This window comes from Myxine glutinosa, chromosome 2, assembly GCF_964187855.1.
Source record: "Myxine glutinosa chromosome 2, kmMyxGlut1.1, whole genome shotgun sequence".
Lineage (NCBI taxonomy): Eukaryota > Metazoa > Chordata > Myxini > Myxiniformes > Myxinidae > Myxine > Myxine glutinosa.
The window spans coordinates 112,065,960-112,086,325 of NC_136262.1; the positions used below are offsets into that span (position 1 = coordinate 112,065,960).

The 20,366-nt window shown below is 45.6% G+C and overlaps 1 protein-coding gene across 1 annotated transcript in view; it reads left to right on the forward strand.

Annotated features, from left to right (window-relative positions):
* Positions 1-20,366, forward strand: part of ARHGAP39 (Rho GTPase activating protein 39) — a 107,973-nt gene that overhangs the window by 67,602 nt on the left and 20,005 nt on the right. Inside the window, exons 3-6 of the mRNA XM_068107457.2 lie at positions 2,252-2,846; positions 3,473-3,853; positions 3,946-4,767; positions 13,223-13,411. Of these exons, the coding sequence (XP_067963558.1) occupies positions 2,252-2,846; positions 3,473-3,853; positions 3,946-4,767; positions 13,223-13,411 (1,987 nt within the window). The remainder of the gene's footprint in view (positions 1-2,251; positions 2,847-3,472; positions 3,854-3,945; positions 4,768-13,222; positions 13,412-20,366) is intronic.

Genomic DNA, 20,366 nt, shown 5'->3' on the forward strand with positions numbered 1-20,366 from the left:
CAAATCCAGATGTGCAAAGCTGATACAGACATATCCACGAAGACTGGAAGCTGTAATCGCTGCCAAAGGTGCTTCTTTGACGTATTGATTATTTTGTGAAGAATTCCAAAAAGAAAATTCCACTTTGGCATTATGGGGTATCAGTGACAAAAAAATCTCAATTTAATCCATTTAAAATTGAGGCTTAATTTAAATTCATAACATAATGTGAAAAAGGTCAACAACAACAACAGGCTTTTTAAGGCCATTTTCCCTGCTAGAGCGGGGGTTAGCCTTGCGGGCCCCATGACAATCTTCTCCATTTTGCCCCATTTTCTGCGTCTCCCCTTGTTAACCCCCTTGCCCGCATTTCTTCTTCGACCATGTTTAGCCAAGTCTTTCTCGGTCTTCCCCGTCCTCTACTTCCTTCTACATTCATTTCCATCAATCTTCTCAACCAGTCACTTTCATCCTTCCTCAACACATGACCAAACCATCTCAACCTGTTTCTCTTCACAGCATCCATCACAGGCTCTATTCCCATCATCTTCCACAATTCATCATTTGTCTTCCTCTCTCTCAACGATACTCCGCACATACACCGAACCATTCGCATTTCCACCATTTCCAGCCTTCGTTGCTGGTCTACGTTCATTACCCATGTCTCACTCCCATAAATCATAACACTTCTCACACATGCAGCATACACCTTTCCCTTCAGCTTCAACGACACTCCCCTCCTCGTCAGCACGCCGCTCAGTTCCCGAAACTTCTTCCATGCACATCTCACTCCAGCAACCGTTTCCGAATCTGATCCACCTTCTCCATTCAGCATGTCTCCTAGGTAACAAAATGTTTTCACACCATCCAGCTTCACGCCGTCTCCAAGATCCAACTCAACATTTCCTCCATCTGCAGCTCCCTCTGTGCACACCTTACACTTCAATTTAGCTGCCACACTGGTTAATGATCCTCGCAGACCACTACATTTTTGATGAACCCACTCAGCGCACATTGTACATTGAATGGAGTTTACTCCGACACCCTTCCTGCACACAGCACATGGCCACTTCCCAGTTCTTTCCACCTCATCACATGCTTTACCACTTGCCATCACCTTCGTCTTTCCGATATGAAAAAGGTCAAGGGGTGTGAATACTTTCTGAAAGCACTGTATATGCAATCAACATTAGGGACGCATCAAATATGTGAGGAATTTTTGGATTTTACCCCCAGTTGAATACTATAATTGTTTGCTGTGTACTTTGCAAGGGCTATGAGTTCTTGGGATTGCTTTTAATGTCAAGATTTAATTGGTTGCCATTCCTGGTGGAACTTTTTAGCATCTTTCAACTTTGCTTTAGGTGGGAAGCGTGGGGACTTGCAATGGCATGCCATTGACTTTGCCCCAGTTTTTATTTTCTTTCAGTGCATTATTTTGAACAGTACACTCAACATGGTAGAACCCTTATTCACTGTCATCACATTGTGCAGGAATTGCAGCATTTTATAAAGGAGTCAAGGGTCATTCCAAATGCTCAACATCTTTGATCCCAAATGCTACTGAAACATGTTTGGAGCAATGACAAGGTCCGAAGTTTGAATACTGTAATTTCCAGATGCCGTTAAAACATTACATTTTGCCTTGTTTAACCCTTTACTTAGCATCATAAGACATACTTGGAGTGGGTGATAATCTTTATCAGAGCTCATCATACATGAGGTGGCTTCATTGATGCTCATCATACATCAGTGGTCAGCTTCTCTTTGCTCCTCACGGCGGTTAGCATACCTTGATGAACCCCTTGTGATTTCATCCATTGTGGGACCTTAATGTCTCGGTGGTCAACTTCGGGTTGGTAGACCATGGAAATCATGTATTTTCACTAATGACCGATAGATTAGTTGCTTCATCATTACAAGGCCACACCTGCACATTCAATAATTTATTAGACATCACATGATGAAGTGTCAAAGTCTATTTTTGGTTTTGTCAAAGTTTCAGAACAAGCTTGATTTGATGAAGAAGCTCTGAAAACAGTTAGTTGATGTTACAAACTTGTAACATATTAAACTGTGATCTTTCCTTGAAATTAAACCAAGGAAGCTGGTTGGTTCATTTACGCAGTGGGAGGATGTTTTATTTTCTTCATGCAATAAGGTTGTTGTGCGGTGTTCTTCTTAAAGGATGTGTTCATTCTGTTGGAAGCGTATTGAGGGCAGTAGGAACTCATATGGTGAAACTCACACTGATCTCTGTTGTTCCTCTCAGATCTTCTGCCAAGTCTTTGCCTCCACCACCGGTTCCTCCTGGACAGCCTGTTACCTCTCAGGCCCAAGTGCGAGGCCCTGAAGTGTCAAGCTTGCTCTTACCACCACGGCAACCAAGCATGGGTACAGTGGCCGTGTGTACCCCACGCACAAGGCCGCGGCACCACAGCTTGGCAGAGGCTCCCAGCGGTCTATCAACTGCCCTACAGTTGGCTCCGGTAATCTCACCATCTGCTCCAGCCAATGACTTACAAACTACCCAGTCACCGCTGAGTGGGCCGGCCTCACCTAGACCTCGACAGGCAGCACCCAGCCCTCTCAGCCCCAGTGAACAATCCATTGCTTCATCACTATCTCCGACACCTGCTTCATTGCCTAAGGATCAAAACACCCCTCAGCCTGGAACTCACAGGGAGGCGGGAGGCATTGCACAAGTGTCAATGGTCGGTGCAGAACCACCTCGATCACCACAGGGCAGTCGTGTTCCCCGAAGGGTAATCTCATCATCTCACCAGCAGCGGCCGTTGTCCACCTTCTCCTCACTCGGACGGCCGAGACGACACTCCAGTGGGGCACAACCTCCTCAAGATTTCCCGGTATGTTTATATCCCCAGTGGAAGTGGGATCTTGAGTGGGAAAGGGAACATAAAACCTGTAAGTAAGAGTGATGGGTTAGATAGTGTTAATTGTGATAGAAAAGGTCATGGGTAGGAATAAGGGATGATATGTGGTTGTGGTGCACTCCCTGCTTAAATCACTGGGGGGAAGAGTGGGATTACACCATCTGTAGAAGGCAGTTCCACAAACTGTTTGTACAAGAGGAACAAAGGAGTGGAGGTGTGTGATAAGCCTGTATTTTGGGAGCTTAACCAGGAGGTGGTTACTGAAAGAACCTGTGTATGCTTGAGTTGCCATGGAGGGTCTGAGGGCTGAGAGAGCACAGGAAGCTAGACCAGAGGTGAAGTGGAAAAAGCAGAGGGGCATACACCTTATCGAATAATATGCTATCTTAGTTATCTCAATCTTCTTCATCTGCTTGCATATCCGTGTTTTTTTTTGGTCCTCCTTACTCTCATGTTATTCCATCTCCATTACCCCCTTGCTATTGTCTTTTTCATCTTCTCCTATCCCCCACCCAACCCACCTCCTTCTATGATGGAGTTTGATAAAAACTTATATTGCTTGTTGTGTTTCTTCCTTCGTTTCTTCTCTCTTCCCCCAGCCACCTCTCTGGCGGCCGGATTTCCCAATCTACGATGAGCCACCGAGTGACTCTGCTGTCCTGTCACCTGATGACCCACAGCCTAGTGGCTTAAGTACTAGTAGCATCCCCTCAGTGTATGGAAGCCAGCTTAGTTTGACGGGCAGACCACCCCCGCGGCCTCCTTTGCACACATTTGCCTCTCAAGGCTCACTTCCCGCACCGCTGATCCCACGGCGAGCAGCACGTAGCGCATCAGGTGAAGTCGAGCCTGAGAATGGAGGTTCAAATGAGGTCAAGAACGGGCCGCCTGGCGTTGGGGCCTCTGAAAGGACTTTGCCACGTCTTGCAACACGAGGTGGTGGTGGTGTAGGAGGAAGCACTTTGCTTCTGCAACAGCAGGTGGGTTGGACCTTGTCCTTATACGTGCTTCATTGCATTCCTTATTCAAGGGTGAATACAGACTAGTCCTGATTTGCAATGTGCTGTTGTAGGTGGCGCGCTCCATCGAGAGCTGCCTCATACGACAGCTGGAAGGTACTCTGCCACATCAACTCACTCATGATGCAAACAATGCCACACTGGCGACCACAAGAGGGCATTGCCCCGCATTTGCAACAATTGGTCGGCCTCTGCAAAACGGCCACGGGAGGGTTGCTGGCTGGACAAGGCAAGGAAATTTTGACACAGGAAGAAGCGGCAAGTTTGTCCCAGGAGGCGACCACAGCCGGCAGGGCAGCCAACCTTCTGCCGATGAGTCGGGGTCCAGCCACAGTGCCGAGGATTCGATGTCTTCACTTGGACCATCACCCGGTCGTCGGCGAAAGAAGAGCAAGCCTGTAGCTGTACCCGTAATCTCCCAACCTCTACCCCCTCCACCACCAGCTCCACCTATCAGTCCCAGTTCACCACGTCCTCTAAATTCTACAAGTGCTGGACTTGCATTAACATCGGGTTCCCAGGAGCCATCACCTGCCGCTCGATTATCAGTATTCCTCCGGCAGACGGCAAAAGGCTCAGACGCAGATGTGACCGCACGTGCTCGGAAGCTCTCAGAAGCTGGAGATCCACCTTGGGGACCAAGAGGTCGTGAACACTCTGGGTATGAGAGCGACGGTGCACTTCCAAGCCCTTTAGCCGGTCCTGTGGTACGTGCATTGAGTGAAGACGAAGCCCTCGCTCACGCTGAAACCGCCCTGCGTAGGGCACGACGTCCCGGTGATAAAGTGGCACCAGGTTCAAACCACCTGGAGAAGACTGTGTCTCTGCAAGCAAGCCTTTCATCTCCACCAGAGCCTCTGCTGCAGCCATCACAGGTCAGACATCGACCAGAATGAATGCTAAATAAATAAATATATGGACACTCAGTCATAACAGAAGCCTTTTTAGCTTTTTACATTTATTATTTATTTTCATTCGAGTATTCCACATCATACATGCCATACAGAGTATAATTAGTACATAACGATATCTCAGTAACGAAGAGTCAGATGTGGCAGTGCTATTTACCTCATCAATTTTGTCATTCTCTAACTTAATAGACTTGTTTAATTTTTTTTGCCGACCTTTTGTCTCCTTTTCCTCTATTTGAATTGGGGTCCAAACCCCCGGAATAAATGATTCGTGTTTTATCAAGCAGACCACTCAAACCCTTGCATTTCCCAATCTCTAGGAATTTTAATCAACAGATTCACAAGTTTCATCATTCTGACCGTGGCAAGGACAAATTGAAACTCGGGCTAACCAGGATGTGCAAATGAGATCTCACTCCGTCACACCAATTGTTTTTGCTTTAAGCATCTTTAAATGAATCGAATAGCGAAAAAGAAACCTTTTTTTTAACCTTTTCATCGACATTTTGACCCTTTCAAAGTAGATGTTCGATTTTGAACGTTCTTTGCGTTCCTTTTATCGGTGACTCAAGGCCGTGCACCTTTTTAGGAGGATACTGTCAGGTTCTTGGTGTTGGCTTAGCGGTTGGGGTGCGGCTTGGGATCCGAGGATCCTGGGTTTGTTGGCTTAGTGGTTAAGGTGTGGCTTGGGAACCTAGGATCCTGGGTTTGTTGGCTTAGCGGTTAGAGTGCGGCTTGGGATCCTCGGATCCTGGGTTTGTTGGCTTAGTGGTTAAGGTGTGGCTTGGGATCCTAGGATCCTGGGTTTGTTGGTTTAGCGGTTAGAGTGCGGCTTGGGATACTCGGATCCTGGGTTTGTTGGCTTAGCGGTTAGGGTGCAGGCTTGGGATCCTAGGATCCTGAGTTTGTTGGCTTAGCGGTTAGGGTGCCGGCTTGGGATCCTAGGATCCTGGGTTTGTTGGCTTAGCGGTTAAGCTGCGGCTTGGGATCCTAGGATCCTGGGTTTGTTGGCTTAGCGGTTAAGGTGCTGGCTTGGGGTCCTAGGATCCTGGGTTTGTTGGCTTAGTGGTTAGGGTGCTGGCTTGGGATCCTAGGATCCTGGGTTTGTTGGCTTAGCGGTTAGGGTGCGGCTTGGGATCCTAGGATCCTGGGTTTGTTGGCTTAGCGGTTAGGGTGCGGCTTGGGATCCTAGGATCCTGGGTTTGTTGGCTTAGCAGTTAGGGTGCCGGCTTGGGATCCTAGGATCCTGGGTTTGTTGGCTTAGCGGTTAGGGTGCGGCTTGGGATCCTAGGATCCTGGGTTTGTTGGCTTAGCGGTTAGGGTGCCGGCTTGGGATCCTAGGATCCTGGGTTTGTTGGCTTAGCGGTTAGGGTGCGGCTTGGGATCCTTTGATCCTGGGTTTGTTGGCTTAGCGGTTAGGGTGCTGGCTTGGGATCCTAGGATCCTGGGTTTGTTGGCTTAGCGGTTAGGGTGCCGGCTTGGGATCCTAGGATCCTGGGTTTGTTGGCTTAGCGGTTAGCGTGCCTGCTTGGGATCCTTTGATCCTGGGTTTGTTGGCTTAGTGGTTTGGGTGCCGGCTTGGGATCCTCGGATCCTGGGTTTGTTGGCTTAGCGGTTAGGGTGCCGGCTTGGGATCCTTTGATCCTGGGTTTGTTGACTTAGCGGTTAGGGTGCCGGCTTGGGATCCTAGGATCCTGGGTTTGTTGGCTTAGCGGTTAGGGTGCCGGCTTGGGATCCTTTGATCCTGGGTTTGTTGGCTTAGTGGTTTGGGTGCCGGCTTGGGATCCTCGGATCCTGGGTTTGTTGGCTTAGCGGTTAGGGTGCCGGCTTGGGATCCTAGGATCCTGGGTTTGTTGGCCTAGTGGTTAGGGTGCCGGCTTGGGATCCTAGGATCCTGGGTTTGTTGGCTCAGCGGTTAGGGTGCGGCTTGGGATCCTAGGATCCTGGGTTTGTTGGCTTAGTGGTTAGGGTGCCGGCTTGGGATCCTAGGATCCTGGGTTCGAATCCCGGTCGATCGCTGAATTAACGCCAGGGGGGTTGACTCAGCCTGTCATCCTTCCGAGGTCGGCAAATTGAGCACCAGTTCTCTGGTAATTCCCTGTGTGTCGCAAAAGGCAATTAACAGGGTTGGCGGCAGGAAGGGCATCCGGCCATAAAACATCGTTTCAAAAAAGGGGACCACAGTGCCCGAAAAAGGCCAACCCATGCTGTGTGGGAAAAATGGCCTCTAAAGGTGGTTCACTGTCAGGTTCTTGAGAATTTGTTGCAACGTACAACGCGTTTCGTCAATTTTCAAAAAGATTGACTCGAGGTGGAATGGGGATCATTAAATCTGTGTCTCCATCACAATTATTGTGTTTGAGTGAGTGTAGAGGTGGAATCTCTACCTCTCTACTGGAATCCCATGATCGTCCTTACTGCCGGGTCTTTGTACGAAGAGGATATTTAAATTCATTTAATTGTCAACCATCTTTGCCCCCTCCCCCTCTCTTTCCTTTAAACACATCGCAAATGCTTCTTTAACCAATCGCCATCGCCGTCTTCAATCCACCATTTCCTTTCACCTTTGTGGTCTTCATAAAACTGCTTTTCCATGTGATTGAGGGGTGTACCTGTCCTTCTAGCACCTGAATAAATTGCCATGTCTGAGGCTTTGATGTCAGAAAGGGCAGAAATCTCTTGGAGATATACTCAGTCACTTACCCCTGGCAAGATATTGACGAGCTTGGCGAAGTTGAATAATTGAACAACTGTCTGCAATGGTCTATCATTTTCTCAGATGAGATCCGGATGGCCTTCTCTTTGACCATCACGTCTGTAGAATCCTTTTTGGCTCAATCCACAGGTGGCCCCTCCGAGTTTTATTCAATATCGGTTTTTTTCAATAGGAGGTTTTTTTCAATATCGGTTAAAAAAAGAATCTCTCAACGCATTCTGCCCCACCCTCCCCCCATCTGAAGCATGTCCTCTGAGAAAGCATTGAGCTGCGAGTTCGACACCTAAAGAATCTTCCAGAACTTTTATTGACGCCTTTTGATTCTACAGCTAACTCGGTGTATTAAATCAGCAAAATGAAATTTCATCAAAATGTTTAGACTTTGTTAAATGCAAGGTTGGCCTAGAGATATGTACACTCGCCTCAGCTGTCTAGCCTGGGCTGGAATCTCGACCCAGCTATAAGCTGCCATCCTGGTGTTTCACATGCATGGCGAGTCATCATGAGTGCTCCGTCCCTCAGATGAAACTCTGAACAAATTACAAATTCCTGCCAAAGTCACCTTTCGTTAAAGGTCAGGCCTTGCCAGCAGGTTCATGAACGACTTGGGCAAAACTCACCCCAGCCGGCCCCACGAGAATGTGGGAATAATTGGGAGTGTTAAAGAAGTATAAAATCTGCAATGAGGGCATTCTAATAAAGAAGATTAACATGAAATCACATTGAACGTTTCAAAAGATAACCGTTCAACAAGCTCAACGGTTTGGCGGTTGCTGTTTACAAAGCTGTGATGAACAACAACAAAGTCTCAAATGATCGATGAGGGATCTAGACCTCGATTTCAAGAGACTTCATTTCTGAAATGTTCTTATGCTTTCTCTTCGACTGAATAGCAGTGGTCTCATTTGCATATTTTAATATCCATCAGATTTGAACGGGCCTTGCAGGGGTCAAAATCTATTATTTAGGAAATCTTTTACATTTATAATTACAGGGCCTTCAGAAAGTATTCACACCGCTTGACTTTTCACATTTCGTTGTGTTACAGTCTGAATTAAAATTGATTAAACTGATATTTTTGTCACTGATCTACACATAATCTATATATTTAAAACACAGTTTGTGTGTGTGTGTGTGTGTGTGTGTGTGTGTGTGTGTGTGTGTGTGTGTGTGTGTGTGTGTGTGTGTGTGTGTGTGTGTGTGTAGTGTGTGTGTGTGTAATGTTACCGGTAGACTCCTAAACGGAGAGGCTCACGCACTTGATATTTGGCACAAACATGGCCATTGAGCCTGGGAAGAACATGGTCGGCCTAAAAATTTATTTCATAATATTTTAAAACCATATTTTTACCTCAGCGCATTTCAGCGAGGCATATTATGACCAGAATGGCAGAGCAGCGCGCTAGCAGAAGTACCCGGCATTGCCGGACGGGGGAGTGGAGGGGAGGGAGGGGAGAAGAGGGGGGAGGGGGAGAGGGGGGATGGGGAGGGTGAGGGATGGGAGGGGGAGGGTGAGGGAGGGTGAGGGGGTTGGGAGGGGGGAGGGGGGTAGGGGAGGGGGAGGGGGAAGAGAGGGGAGGGGAATGGGGTGAGGGGGGGGGAAGTACCCGGCATTGCCGGGCGGGGAAAAGGAGGGGAGGGGAACGGGGGGGGAGGGGAGAAGAGGGGGGGGAGGAGGAGAGAAGAGGGAGGGAAGTACCCGGCATTCCGTGTATAAACGTGAGGGAGAGAGGGGGGAGGGGGAGGGGGGAGGGGAGGGGAGGGGGAGCGGGAGGGGAGCGGGAGGGGGGAGGGGAGGGGGAGTGGGTGGGGGGAGGAGAGGGGAAAGGGGAGGGGGGGAGGAGAGGGCGAGGGGAGGGGGGGAGGGGGGAGGGGAGGGGGAGGAGTGGGAGGGGGGAAGAGGAGGGGAGGAGAACGGGGCGAGGGGAGGAGAGGGGGGGAGGGGAGAAGAGGGGGGGAAGTACCCTAGCATTGCCGGGCGGGGAAGTACCCAGCATTGCCGGGTGGGGAAGAGGAGGGGAGGGGAAGGGGAGGAGAGGGGGGGAGGGGAGAAGAGGGGGGGGGAAGTACCCGGCATTCCGTGTATAAACAAGAGGGGGGAGGGGGGAGGAGAGGGGGGGAGGGGAGGAGAGGGGGGGGAGGGGAGGGGAGGCGGGAGGGCGCGCGAATCATCGAATCAGCGTGCTGCTCTGCCACCGATTCAGATTCCGTGTATAATATTCCTCGCTGAAAAAAAATATGGACTAAAGATGAAAGAAAAAAAAACCTATGTGGTGTGAATGGCAATGTTCCTCGCTGAAATGTGAAAAAACGCAATCGCACGGCAAGGAACACGATCGATTGCAACTCTGCGTCGTGTCGTGGGCGTGGCCAACGTGGCCTCATGCTCCCAGGTGATTTGCTAACTCCAGCTCGAGAGAGCCGTAATGCGCTACGTTATGGCAAAAAATATGGATCTCAAGATGAAAGGGAAAAAAACCTATGTGGTGTGAATGGCAATATTCCTCGCTGAAATGTGAAAAAACGGAATCGCTTTTCGCTCTGAAATACGTGCGAATGCGTAACTGAGTTAATGGCGGCAAGGAACATCACGTGATCGCTCTGAGCGAATCAGCGCGCTGCTCTGCCATTCCGGTCATAATATGCCTCGCTGAAATGCGCTGAGGTAAAAATATGGTTTAAAATATTATGAAATAAATTTTTAGGTCGACCATGTTCTTCCCAGGCTCAATGGCCATGTTTGTGCCAAATATCAAGTACGTGAGCCTCTCCATTTAGGAGTCTACCGGTAACATTACACACACACACACACACACACACACACACACACACACAAACTGTGTTTTATATAGATAGATATCATGAAACATTTACATTTTGTAGTCCATTGTATAATTTAAATAAACATAAATGCAAATTTCGCATGTGGAAAAAGTAAGTACACCCCTACATTTATCACTACGTCAAATACCTAAAATTAGAATCAGGTGCACCAGCTCAGGTGCAAATGATTAGAACATCGTTAGAGAGGATCTTGGAGGAACCTGTCTTATTTAAACCTCATACATTTAGTTTCGTTTGCTCTTTGTTGTTGAAGTGCGCGGCGTCACCATGCCTAGATCAAAATAGCTATCTGAGGCCTTCACAAAGAAGGTTATAGATGCCTCCGAGTCTGGGAAGGGATTTAAAAAGATCGTCAAACAATTTGAAATCAATCATTCGACTGTCCGGAAGATCATCTACAAGTGGAGAAGATTCCAAACAACTGCCAACTTGTTCAGGCCAGGCCGCCCCAGCAAGTTCAGCCCGAGAGCAGACCGCAAGATGCTGAAAGAAGTCTCGAAGAACCCCCAGAATGTCATCACGGGACCTACAGGTAGCTCTTGCCACTGTTGATGTCAAAGTGCACGAGTCTACCATTAGAAAGAGGCTGCACAAATTTGATTGGGAGGTGTGCCAGGAGGAAACCTTTGCTGTCCAGAAAGAACATCAGGGCAAGACTAAAGTTTGCCAAAAAACACCGAGGCAAAGACCAGCACTTCTGGAACAATGTGCTTTGGACAGATGAGTCAAAGGTTGAGCTATTTGGCCACAGCACCAGAAGACATGTTTGGCAAAAACCAAAGACAGCATTTGACCACAAGAACCTGATACCAACTGTAAAGCATGGTGGTGGAAATATTATGGTTTGGGACAGCTTTGCTGCATCAGGGCCTGGGCAGCTCACCATCATAGAATCCACTATGAATTCTTCATTGTACCAGAGGGTGCTTGAGGATAATGTGAGGCCATCTGTCAGAAAGTTGAAGCTCAACCGAAGGTAGACCTTGCAACATGACAATGACCATAAACATACCAGTAAATCCACCAAGGAATGGCTGAAAAGAAAGAAATGGAGGGTTCTGGAATGGCCAAGTCAAAGCCCGGATCTAAATCCCATCGAGATGTTGTGGGGGGATTTGAAACGAGCTGTGCATGCAAGAAACCCCTCAAACATCGCACAGCTCAAATAATTCTGCATGGAGGAGTGGGCAAAAATTTCTCCCATTCGATGTCAGAGACTGGTAGACAGTTATAAGAAATGCCTACTTGAGGTAGTTTCTGCCAAAGGGGGCAATACCACCTATTAGAGCCAAGGGTGTACTTACTTTTTCCACATGCGAAATTTGCATTTATGCTTATTTAAATTATACAATGGACTACAAAATGTAAATGTTTCATGATATTTGTTATATTATATCACCTTTATCTTTCAATATTGTTGAAATGAAGATCAAATAGCTGTATGTTGAAATATGTTGAAAAAGTCAAAACTTTACATGGGGTGTACTTACTTTTTCACGTGACTGTATATTTGCAAGTCAGCGCAGAAACTCCACCATGAAGTCCAAGGAACTGTTTGTAGAACTCTGAGATAAAATTGTGATGAGGCGTAGATCTGGGGAAGGGTATAAAACAATTTCTAGAGTGTTGAAAATTCCCAAGAGCACATGGAGCTCCATCATTAGGAAATGGAAAGAATATGGAACGACCCAGACTCTTCCTAAAGCTGGCCGTCCGACTAAACTGAGCAACCTGGCAAGAAGGACCTTGGTCAGCTAGGTGACCAAGAACCCAATGATCACTCTGAGAGAACTACAGAGTTCCGTGGTTGAGATGGGAAAACCTGCCAGAAGGACAACAGTCTCTGCAGCCCTTCACAAATCTAGACTTTATGTCGAGTGGCCAGATGGAAGCCACTCCTGAGAAAAACGCATATGACAGCATGCCTGGGGTTTGCCAAAAAGGCACGTGAAAAACTCTGAGAGCATGAGGCACAATATTCTGTGGTCTGATGGGACAAAAATTTAACCCTTTGGCCTAAATGCAAAGTGCTACATCTGGCAGACACCAAGCACAGCTCATCACCCATCTGACACCAACACCATCCCTACCATGAGGCATGGTGGTGGCAGCATCATGCTATGGGGATGCTTTTCAGCAAGAGTGACTGGGAGACGTGTAAGGATAGAGGGAATAATGGAATTGAGCCAAATACAGGTAAATCCTTGAGGAGAACCTGCTTCAGAGTGCAAAAGATCTTCGACTGCGTTGAAGATTTACATTCCAACAGCATAATGTCCCCAAACATACAGCCAAATCAACATTGGAATGGCTTCAGAACAAAAACTTGAAAGTTCTTGAGTGGCCCAGCCAAATCCCAGACTTGAATCCCATTGAGAATCTTTGGAAAGAATTGAAGATTGCTGTTCACCGACGCTCCCCATCCAACTTGACAGAGCTTGAGCAAATCTGCAAGGAAGAATGGAAGAAACTTCCCAAATCCAGATGTGCAAAGCTGATACAGACATATCCACGAAGACTGGAATCTGTAATCGCTGCCAAAGGCGCTTCTACGAAGTATGACTTAGGGGGTTGAATACTTATGTAAGTTAAATATTTCTGTATTTCATTTTTAATTAATTTGTAAACAATTTTGAAAGAAAAATTCCACTTTGACCTTATGGGGTATTTTGTGTAGATCAGTGACAAAGAATGTCAATTTCATCGATGTTAAATTCAGTCTGTAAGACAACACAATGTGAAAAAAGTCAAGGGGTGTGAATACTTTCTGAAGGCACTGTATATGGAGTTTCGGATCCTATTTTAAACTTTGATTTTTTACATTGATCAGTTGACCCGTGATGCCAATTCTCCCGCCAGTCGGCAGACCTAGCCCTTTGTGCGTCTGGCGAATGGCGAGCTCGAGAGCATCCCACCCACCCTGTATCACTCGGCAGCCCTGGCTCGCTCGCTCCGAATCATCCGTCCTGCTCCTTCCGCCTGCGTAAGCCGTCTTCGGAGAGCGACATTGAGGATTGGGCGAGCAAACATCTCAACACACATACACAGGTAAATATGTTTGTCATTTTTTCCCGACTCGTCCCAGCCTTTGGGTCAATTTTGATACCTAAAAAAAAAAAAAAAAAAAAAAAAAAAATTGTCAATTTTGATACCTAAAATAAACTATTATAACATAAAGGCTGGATTATGATAACCTGCAATGACATTGCCATGCAGGAAGTTTTTCTTTTTCCAGTGAATAAAAATGAAATGCATAAGATGAAAGGAAAAATAATAAAACCTCTTCGGAGCAGGAAACCGCAGAGAAATGCAAAGCAGGAAACTGACGTTTTTATAATGACAAACCATTGGCAAAATAACCAGAATTGGTATAAACTGCTTGCAAGATGCAGCAATAAAAAGCCCTTTTGAATGAACTTCCTCTCGACATAACAGAAATTTTAGAGAGGAATAGACCATGTGATTAACAACAATGACGTTAAATTGCTGGATACTTGGAATTGCAAGGTACATGAAGAAACATGGAGGGTTTGGGATCTCCCGGTTTTCATGTTCTTTTTACAATCCAGTCAAAGATAACAAATTACAAATCCCTGATTTTAGTCTATTCAATTTTCAATATTAATTTAGCTCTTTCACGAGCCTCGATTCAGTATACAAAAAAAAAAAATAATAATTACAAAGTAATATTTATGTTTTACGTTTTCAAAGTGAACTTGGTCTGCAACAACTGGACCTGACCCTTCAGGGAGATACATGACAGTCCTACAAGGTTCATTACTCTTCCAAATTCGACAAGGTTCATTCCTCTTCCAAATCATGCAAGAGTCATTCCTCTTTAAAAGCTTACAGGTTCTTTCTTCTTCCAAATTCAACAAGATTCACTCCTCCTCCACATACACAAGGTTCACTCCTCCTCCACATACACAAGCTTCACTCCTCCTCCAGTTCCTATGAGGTTAATTAATTTTCCCAATCGACAAGGTTCAATCCTCCTCCACATACACAAGGTTCACTCCTCCTCCACATACACAAGGTTCACTCCTCCTTCAGTTCCTATAACGTTAATTAATCTTCCAAATTCAACAAGGTTCACTCCTCTTCCAAATATACAAGGTTCACTCCTCCTCCACATACACAAGGTTCACTCCTCCTCCACATACACAAGGTTCACTCCTCCTCCAGTTCCTATAACGTTAATTAATCTTCCAAATTCAACAAGGTTCACTCCTCCTCCAGTTCCTATGAGGTTAATTAATTTTCCCAATCGACAAGGTTCAATCCTCCTCCACATACACAAGGTTCACTCCTCCTCCACATACACAAGGTTCACTCCTCCTTCAGTTCCTATAACGTTAATTAATCTTCCAAATTCAACAAGGTTCACTCCTCTTCCAAATATACAAGGTTCACTCCTCCTCCACATACACAAGGTTCACTCCTCCTCCACATACACAAGGTTCACTCCTCCTCCAGTTCCTATAACGTTAATTAATCTTCCAAATTCAACAAGGTTCACTCCTCCTCCAGTTCCTATGAGGTTAATTAATTTTCCCAATCGACAAGGTTCAATCCTCCTCCACATACACAAGGTTCACTCCTCCTCCACATACACAAGGTTCACTCCTCCTTCAGTTCCTATAACGTTAATTAATCTTCCAAATTCAACAAGGTTCACTCCTCTTCCAAATATACAAGGTTCACTCCTCCTCCACATACACAAGGTTCACTCCTCCTCCACATACACAAGGTTCACTCCTCCTCCACATACACAAGGTTCACTCCTCCTCCACATACACGAGGTTCACTCCTCCTCCACATACACAAGCTTCACTCCTCCTCCACATACACGAGGTTCACTCCTCCTCCACATACACAAGGTTCACTCCTCCTCCACATACACAAGGTTCACTCCTCCTCCACATACACAAGCTTCACTCCTCCTCCAGTTCCTATAACGTTAATTAATCTTCCAAATTCAACAAGGTTCACTCCTCTTCCAAATATACAAGGTTCACTCCTCCTCCACATACAAAAGGTTCACTCCTCGTCCACATACAAAAGGTTCACTCCTCCTCCACATACACGAGGTTCACTCCTTCTCCAGTTCCTATAACGTTAATTAATCTTCCATATTCAACAAGATTCACTCCTCTTCCAAATCTACATGTTTCACTCCTCCTCCACATACACGAGGTTCACTCCTCCTCCACATACACGAGGTTCATTCCTCCTCCACATACACAAGGTTCACTCCTCCTCCACATACACGAGGTTCACTCCTCGTCCACATACACGAGGTCCATTCCTCCTCCACATACACGAGGTTCACTAGTCGTCCACATACACGAGGTTCACTCCTCCTCCACATACACGAGGTTCACTCCTCCTCCACATACACGAGGTTCACTCCTCCTCCAGTTCCTATAACGTTAATTAATCTTCCAAATTCAACAAGATTCACTCCTCTTCCAAATCTACAAGGTTCACTCCTCGTCCACATACACAAGGTTCACTCCTCGTCCACATACACGAGGTTCACTCCTCCTCCACATACACGAGGTTCACTCCTCCTCCACATACACGAGGTCCATTCCTCCTTCACATACACAAGGTTCGCTCCTCGTCCACATACACGAGGTTCACTCCTCCTCCACATACACGAGGTTCACTCCTCCTCCAGTTCCTATAACGTTAATTAATCTTCCAAATTCAACAATATTCACTCCTCTTCCAAATCTACAAGGTTCACTCCTCTTCCAAATCTACATGGTTCACTCCTCCTCCACATACACAAGGTTCACTCCTCCTCCAGTTCCTATGAGGTTAATTAATTTTCCATATCGGCAAGGTTCACTCCTCCAAATCGACAAGGTTCACTCCTCCAAATCGACAAGGTTCACTCCTCCAAATCGACAAGGTTCACTCCTCCAAATCGACAAGGTTCACTCCTCCAAATCGACAAGGTTCACTCCTCCTCCACATACACGAGGTTCACTCCTCCTCCAGTTCCTATAACGTTAATTAATTTTCCAAATTCAACAAGGTTCACTCCTCTTCCAAATATACAAGGTTCACTCCTCCTCCACATACAAAAGGTTCACTCCTCGTCCACATACACGAGGTTCACTCCTTCTCCAGTTCCTATAACGTTAATTAATCTTCCATATTCAACAAGATTCACTCCTCTTCCAAATCTACATGGTTCACTCCTCCTCCACATACACAAGGTTTACTCCTCCTCCACATACACGAGGTTCACTCCTCCTCCACATACACGAGGTTCACTCCTCCTCCACATACACGAGGTTCATTCCTCCTCCACATACACGAGGTTCACTCCTCGTCCACATACACGAGGTTCACTCCTCCTCCACATACTCGAGGTTCATTCCTCCTCCAGTTCCTATAACGTTAATTAATCTTCCAAATTCAACAAGGTTCACTCCTCTTCCAAATATACAAGGTTCACTCCTCCTCCACATACACAAGGTTCACTCCTCCTCCACATACACAAGGTTCACTCCTCCTCCAGTTCCTATAACGTTAATTAATCTTCCAAATTCAACAAGGTTCACTCCTCTTCCAAATATACAAGGTTCACTCCTCCTCCACATACAAAAGGTTCACTCCTCGTCCACATACAAAAGGTTCACTCCTCCTCCACATACACGAGGTTAACTCCTCCAGTTCCTATAACGTTAATTAATCTTCCTTATTCAACAAGATTCACTCCTCTTCCAAATCTACATGGTTCACTCCTCCTCCACATACACAAGGTTCACTCCTCGTCCACATACACGAGGTTCACTCCTCCTCCACATACACGAGGTCCATTCCTCCTCCACATACACGAGGTTCACTCCTCGTCCACATACACGAGGTTCACTCCTCCTCCAGTTCCTATAACGTTAATTAATCTTCCAAATTCAACAAGATTCACTCCTCTTCAAAATCTACAAGGTTCACTCCTCTTCCAAATCGACATGGTTCACTCCTCCTCCACATACACAAGGTTCACTCCTCCTCCAGTTCCTGTGAGGTTAATTAATTTTCCATATCGACAAGGTTCACTCCTCCAAATCGACAAGGTTCACTCCTCCAAATCGACAAGGTTCACTCCACCAAATCGACAAGGTTCACTCCTCCTCCACATACACGAGGTTCACTCCTCCTCCAGTTCCTATAACGTTAATTAATTTTCCAAATTCAACAAGGTTCACTCCTCTTCCAAATATACAAGGTTCACTCCTCCTCCACATACAAAAGGTTCACTCCTCCTCCACATACACGAGGTTCACTCCTCCAGTTCCTATAACGTTAATTAATCTTCCATATTCAACAAGATTCACTCCTCTTCCAAATCTACATGGTTCACTCCTCCTCCACATACACAAGGTTCACTCCTCCTCCACATACACGAGGTTCACTCCTCCTCCACATACATGAGGTTCACTCCTCCTCCACATACACGAGGTTCATTCCTCCTCCACATACACGAGGTTCACTCCTGGTCCACATACACGAGGTTCACTCCTCCTCCACATACACGAGGTTCATTCCTCCTCCACATACACGAGGTTCACTCCTCGTCCACATACACGAGGTTCACTCCTCTTCCAAATATACAAGGTTCACTCCTCCTCCACATACAAAACGTTCATTCCTCCTCCAGTTCCTATAAGGTTAATTAATTTTCCATATCCAATAAGATTCACTCCTCTTCCAAATAATTAAAGATTCACTCCTCTTCCAAATATGCAAGATTCACTCCTCTTCCAAATATACAAGATTCACTCTTCTTCCAAATATACAAGATTCACTCTTCCACATACAAAAGGTTCACTCCTCCACATACAAAAGGTTCACTCCTCCTCCACATTCAAAAGGTTCACTCCTCCTCCACATACAAAAGGTTCACTCCTCCTCGACATGCAAAAGGTTCATTCCCCCTCCACCTACATAAGGTTCACTCCTCCTCCACCTACAAAAGGTTCACTCCTCCTCCACATACAAAAGGTTCACTCCTCCTCCACATACAAAAGGTTCACTCCGCCTCCAGTTCTTATAAGGTTAATTTATTTTCAAAATTCAACAAGGTTTACTCCTCTTCCAAATAATACAAGGGTTACTCCTCTTCCAAAATTATATGAGGGTCATGCCTCTTCCAAATCTGACAAGCCTCAATCGTGTAATAAAAATGTCATTCTTCTTCCAAGTCCGAAAAGGTTCACTCCTTTTACAAATCAGACAACAGTCTTTGCTCTTCCAAATTTGACAAGCCTTGATCATGTAAAAATAGCCATTCCTCCTTCAATTCCGACAAGCGTCATTCCTCTTCCAAATCTGACATGGGGCATTTCCTCTTCCCATTCCGACAAGCCTCAATCATGTTAAAAAAAAGTTATTTCCCCTTCCAAATCCGACATGGGGCATTTGATCTTCCCATTCCGACAAGCCTCAATCATGTTTTAAAAAAAAGGTCTTTCCTCTTCCAAATCCGACAAGGTTCACTTTTCTTACAAATCCGACAAGGTTCACTTTTCTTACAAATCCGACAAGGTTAACTTTTCTTACAAATCCGACAAGGTTCACTTTTCTTACAAATCCGACAAGGTTCACTTTTCTTACAAATCCGACAAGGTTCACTTTTCTTACAAATCCGACAAGGTTCACTTTTCTTACAAATCCGACAAACGTCATTCCTCTTCAAATCCGACATGGGGCATTTCCTCTTCCCATTCCGACAATCCTCAATCATGTTAAAAAAGGTCTTTCCTCTTCCAAATCCGACAAGGTTCACTTTTCTTACAAATCCGACAAGGTTCACTTTTCTTACAAATCCGACAAGGTTCACTTTTCTTACAAATCCGACAAGGTTCACTTTTCTTACAAATCCAACAAGGTTCACTTTTCGTACAAATCCGACAAGGTTCACTTTTCTTACAAATCCGACAAGGTTCACTTTTCTTACAAATCCAACAAGGTTCACTTTTCTTACAAATCCGACAAGGTTCACTTTTCTTACAAATCCGACAAGGTTCACTTTTCTTCCAAATCCGACAAGGTTCACTTTTCTTACAAATCCGACAAGGTTCACTTTTCTTACAAATCCGACAAGGTTCACTTTTCTTACAAATCCGACAAGGTTCACTTTTCTTACAAATCCGACAAGGTTCACTTTTCTCACAAATCCGACAAGGTTCACTTTTCTCACAAATCCGACAAGGTTCACTTTTCTCACAAATCCGACAAGGTTCACTTTTCTCACAAATCCGACAAGGTTCACTTTTCTCTCAAATCCGACAAGGTTCACTTTTCTTACAAATCCGACAAGGTTCGCTTTTCTCTCAAATCCGACAAGGTTCACTTTTCACACAAATCCGACAAGGTTCACTTTTCTCACAAATCCGACAAGGATCACTTTTCACACAAATCCGACAAGGTTCACTTTTCTTACAAATCCGACAAGGTTCACTTTTCTTACAAATCCGACAAGGTTCACTTTTCTTACAAATCCGACAAGGTTCACTTTTCTCACAAATCCGACAAGGTTCACTTTTCTTACAAATCCGACAAGGTTCACTTTTCTTACAAATCCGACAAGGTTAACTTTTCTTACAAATCCGACAAGGTTCACTTTTCTTACAAATCCGACAAACGTCATTCCTCTTCAAATCCGACATGGGGCATTTCCTCTTCCCATTCCGACAATCCTCAATCATGTTAAAAAAGGTCTTTCCTCTTCCAAATCCGACAAGGTTCACTTTTCTTACAAATCCGACAAGGTTCACTTTTCTTACAAATCCGACAAGGTTCACTTTTCTTACAAATCCGACAAGGTTCACTTTTCTTACAAATCCAACAAGGTTCACTTTTCGTACAAATCCGACAAGGTTCACTTTTCTTACAAATCCGACAAGGTTCACTTTTCTTACAAATCCAACAAGGTTCACTTTTCTTACAAATCCGACAAGGTTCACTTTTCTTACAAATCCGACAA